Source organism: Anneissia japonica, unplaced genomic scaffold (genome assembly GCF_011630105.1).
Source record: "Anneissia japonica isolate Jap-2015-1 unplaced genomic scaffold, ASM1163010v1 scaffold287941_len684077_cov200, whole genome shotgun sequence".
In the NCBI taxonomy this organism is placed as follows: Eukaryota; Metazoa; Echinodermata; class Crinoidea; order Comatulida; family Comatulidae; genus Anneissia; species Anneissia japonica.
Window position 1 is genome coordinate 5,890 of NW_022713799.1, and position 5,320 is coordinate 11,209.

General features: G+C 36.1%; 1 protein-coding gene across 1 annotated transcript; it reads left to right on the forward strand.

The window, feature by feature from the left end:
* Positions 1-1,824: 1,824 nt before the first annotated feature.
* On the forward strand, positions 1,825-5,112 carry LOC117108780 (C-type lectin mannose-binding isoform-like). Its single transcript, XM_033250928.1, has 2 exons — positions 1,825-1,927; positions 4,629-5,112. Exons 1-2 carry the CDS (start codon positions 1,919-1,921, stop codon positions 5,109-5,111), a joined length of 492 nt encoding a protein of 163 aa, XP_033106819.1. The 5' UTR covers positions 1,825-1,918; the 3' UTR covers position 5,112.
* Positions 5,113-5,320: the final 208 nt, after the last annotated feature.

The following is a 5,320-nucleotide window of genomic DNA, read 5'->3' on the forward strand; positions in this document are numbered from 1 at the left end:
ACGGTGATTGGATAATATGTTTGGGCAATGAGTACCAAAGGGATACTGCGGAAAATGAAAATGATCTAGAACCAAAGGTTTTGGTGTTAATCCTAGGAACAACTAATAGATTTTTATCAGAAGAACGGAGACAAGTAGGTGGGGCATACGCATGAATGAGTTCAACAAGGTAAGTGGGTTGTTTGTAAGATAGTGCTTTGAACGTTAATAGCAGGATTTTGTATTTGATACGAGATTCAATACGGAGCCAATGTAAATGATAAATTACCGGTGATATATGTGAGCGTCTAGAAGTAAGAGTCAGAATACGTGCAGCTGAATTTTGAAGACGTTGAAGGCGATTTATCGCAGTTTTTGGTAACGAGTAGAAAAGGGAGTTGCAATAATCCAGATGGGGTGTGACCAATGCATTTATTAATACGGCAGCTGTGTGTTTTGAAATATATTTTCTGATATTAGCAATATTGCGTAGATGAAAGTTAGTAGTTTTAGTAATGTGACTTATATGGTTATTAAAACAAAGAGATTCATCAAAGAAAACACCAAGGTTTTTAACAGAATGTGAAGGAAATATAGTGCATGAATTAAAGGAAAGTGAAGAAATATTAATTTTGGGTCGAAGGTGTTTAGTACAGAAAATTATGAATTCAGTTTTAGTATGATTAAGTCGTAGCATGTTATGAGAAAGCCAAGATGATATTTTACAAAGACAATCTTCAAATCGGGCAATAATCTCATGAGATTCCGAGGGACTAAAATCAATATAAATTTTGTAAATCATCAGCATATAAATGATATTGTAAATTAAGGTTTTTTATTAAATCAGTAAGGGGAGATATATACAGAGAAAAGAGAAGGGGACCCAGAATGGATCCCTGTGGAACACCGCATTCAAGATATTTTGGGGCAGACTTAATGTTATTTATTTCTATAAACTGGGTCCGTTCATCTAAATAGGACTTAAACTAACTAAGAGCTGTGTCGGAAACTTTGTAATAAACAGAAAGACGTTGTAAAAGAATTTGGTGATCAACTGTGTCAAATGCTGACGAAAGATCTAACATTACAAGGGCAACAGCACGCTTGCGATCAAAAGCACAGACAATGTCATTATGAATCTTAGTGAGTGCCGTTTCGGTACTATGACCTACTCTGTAAGCGGATTGAAATGGATTGAGAATTTCAAAATTATATAGGTAAGATAAAAATTGATTCAAGGTTTTCCCCTCTTGTAAACGGTCAGGTAATTTGTTCTCATTCTTATTACAGTAAATAGGCCTAGGCCTAGGTGGTTACCGGTACACAGATATTTTTTTTTCAAAAGGGGGTGGGGGGTTGGGTCAGGACCCCTGAACCAATGTGATGCAGGTGGCAGTGCCACAAATGACAGTTGGATGAATACCAAATTACCGACTCAACTTTCTTGAAAACAAGTTTTCCGAATGCTAAATTGCCTACCACTTTGCAGAAATCCAGTTTCATATCATAAGAGGGCCCGGATCTTCATTTCCTGCTGCAAGTACCCTCTCTCCTGTGAAATTGGTTCCACTACTTTCTAGTAATGGTTGAAGATGAACAGTTAGGCCTATGTGAAATGCACAACCTCAGTTAATGTACCAAGTTAACAACAGTAATTCTTTTTTTTTGTTTTGTTAATGTAATGGTCATAATGGATTCATTCGCGCCTGAATCCCCTGTTATCAAATACCTTTTCAACCATCCACATTCAATCTACAACATTTGTGTTTAGTCATCTATCCAGGGTCTTTCCTAACGTACGGTTTTTGAGTTTCGGGAAGTTCAAGTCATTTACAGTATCGAGATTGGGATTGGTCAAAAGCCTGGCTATAGAAAGTTTATTTAAGGCGTGGTATAATATAGTAAGCCACACTTTACGAAATTGAAGTGGAAGGCAGTCATGGGAATTGTAAGTTGTACAATTTTATATTATTAATGATAACATTTGAAGATAATATTACGGAGCCTCTAAAAGGACATGGTTAGAAAAAATATATTAAAATATTTCGAGGGAACGAAATAATTTCGAGAGAACGAATATTTCGTTCGAACTAGATATTATTTCTAAGGAACGAAATCATTTCGAAATATTATTTCGTTCCCTCGAAATATTTTTTTTTCTAACCATGTCCCTCTAGTGGCTCATTTCGAGGGAACCAATAATTTCGTTCCATCGAAATAATATTTCGTTCGAACGAAATATTATTTCGTTCCCTTTATTCGAGTGCAATGTTAATGACCAAAAAAATATTCTTTTTAAGAAATTGAGCTTTTTATTAGATGCACAAGATAGAATACTATTAATGGATGTACTAACTTAGGAATCGGGTTGCAGGCTGTCCATATAGATTACAATCCTATATCAAAATACACAAAACAAGAAATCTCCATGGTTAATTGTCAAAATTATTATTATTATTTATTATTATTATTTTTATTATTATTATTATTATTATTATTATTATTATTATTATTTATACGAAGTAACACATGCACTAGGCATCCAATACCCGTTCTAAGGATGGAAAAAAAAGCCATAACAATTATAGACCTATCTCATAGTATGATACATAGCCAAAATTGTTGAAAAGGAAGTCAAAGATCAGATTATTACATATCTCAATGGAAATTACCTTAAATGTACCAATAGGCCTATGCTTTTAGGAAGTATCACTCAATTGTTAGTGACTTCGTTTAATAGATCTTCCTCTGGATGCTGGGGCGGATGCAGGATTTGGTGATAGGGGTGCATTAGAGTCCACACCACTTCAGCCCCACCATGGTTGGGACTGATGTGGGAACATTAAATTTGAGAATATCAGGTGCCCGGAAATTGTACTCTTATACCTTAAAAATCTTAACGGTACGGTAATTCATATCAACAATACAATATAATACAGCAATTATTTTTCTTAATGCAATTTACGGGGTGCGATCGCACCGTCTGCTCCCTCACTGCATCCTCCTTCCCCAGGGATGCTATACACGAGTACATAGGCTTGTTTAGCATATTGGTTTATTACTCAACGATACGATTTTCGTGATAGTGGTCAATGGCCGACACGTGGACCCTCCGTTCTCGGCCCCTTGACTGGAATGAAGCAAAGCGAAATGTCATCAAAAAAAATAAATAAATAAATAAATAAATAACGAGTCTTGCGTCCAATTATACTTCTGTTGTTCATAAAAAATTATATTTAAAAATTGATTTTTCTTAGGACTTACAGTATATTTGAGGATGATGTTGCTATTTATGTTTCAGGAACACAAGTTGATGGATTAAATACAAAATTACAAATATTTTAGAAAATATAGGTATAAATGATATGCCTATGTCGGAAATAATTAAAAAATATATGCAGTTAAAAACTATATACCCCTTTTACGCTCGCAGTAAAAGCATAGCCTCTCCGCGGTGCAATTTTAACCAACAAAATATTTAAATATTTTGAATTCTGAAAATGTATAAGCATTTTGAATTTGTTGATGAGAAGTATTATGATGGTATTATGCCCATGGTGGAGACTGTCCCTTAGTCTCTTGGGGTGTCCGACAGCCGACAGAATGAAGAAGAACATGGGTAAAAACAATAGCCTCCCCGAAGATTCGCTCCTTCGGAGAGGCTAAAAAACATGCTATTAGAAACCAGAATATACTTTTATCTGATGTACTGAGTATTTCATGTCGACGACTGAAAACGTATCGAACAAGTAAAACATATAAGATATTTGGGTTTAGAGATAGTGTACGCAGAATCCCTGTACGCAAACTTAACATGGGGTTATCATATACGACATATACGTCTGTAAGCTTCAAGATTAATAACGTGGGAAATTGGCCAAAACATTGCACCAATCTGCTTATTACATAAGCACAATCGAACCATTTATCGATTATGCAATTTCGGTTTGGGGAAACACATCTGAGAAAAATAATATATTGTAAAAAGACTGAAAAAACGTGCAGCAAGAATTACATAAACAAAATGTTGATAACTATATGCTTTGATGCTATGACATGCCTCCATCCCCTCCTCGTTAATATAGCAAAATTGAAATGATTTTCGATTTATGCATTGCTTTAATAGATCTTTTAATAAGGGGCGGGGCCCTTATAGATCGGGGCCCCTGGAGGTTGGGGGCCCAGGTTCATAAACCTGCTAAATCTGCTATAGTTACGACACTGTCAACACGTTTTCACATTGGCAGATTATTCTTTTAATGTTCACAATTTATACATATGTCATTAACAAAACGATTTACAGATTCACCAACAGAAACCGGGTAATATAGTATCAGGCGGATCCAAAGATGTCTGAAGGGGTGGGGTGGGGGCGATCGAGACAACACTACATTTATGGTCCGGGGCATGTCCCCGCGAATTATTTGTTTTCTAGACGCCCGAAAATAACCTCTCATGCGTTTTGGGAGACCAATTATTTCTTTTTCTAGTCTTTCTTTTTCTTTTTTCAAAAACTTTCCAAAAGGGGAGAGGGGGCCGGGCGTCACGGTCGGAACGGTCACCCTCTAAATCCGCCCCTGGGTATAATATATATTATAATGAGTATTAATAAGAAGTTTTCAGATTTTGTTCTATATTTCTATTGATAGGTATTGCTACTGGGTATCTTCATTGCGGTGGCTACAAGCCCTTCTGACGCCACTTCATGTAAAAAATGTCCACCATATTGGACTAACTACGGACATAGTTGCTATCGAGTCTTTGAATCATTAAAGACTTGGAACGAGGCACATGTGGCTTGCTCCTACCTAGGCAGAAATAGTGATCTCGTCTCCATCGAAAGTGATTATGAAAACAATTTTGTTTCTACGCTTTGGAAAACTTCTCACAATGTGTTCGTTGCCAATTCATACACATACTGGATTGGCTTGATGAGGTCTGGCAGCAGTTGGCGCTGGTCTAACTACTCAACATCCCGGTACAGAAAATGGGGATCCGGTGAACCCAATAACAATGGAGGAAATGAAAATTGCGTTCATCAGTGGAAAAAGAATGGCAATTATCTGACCTGGAATGACATTGGTTGTAACAATTTGTTATCTTACGTATGCGAAATGCCCCCGTCATATTAAATCCCCCCAAAATATAGGTATAAATGATATGCCTATGTCGGAAATAATTAAAAAATATATGCAGTTAAAAACTATATACCCCTTTTACGCTCGCAGTAAAAGCATAGCCTCCCCGCGGTGCAATTTTGACCAACAAAATATTTAAATATTTTGAATTCTGGAAATGTATAAGCATTTTGAATTTGTTTATGAGGAGTATTATGATGGTA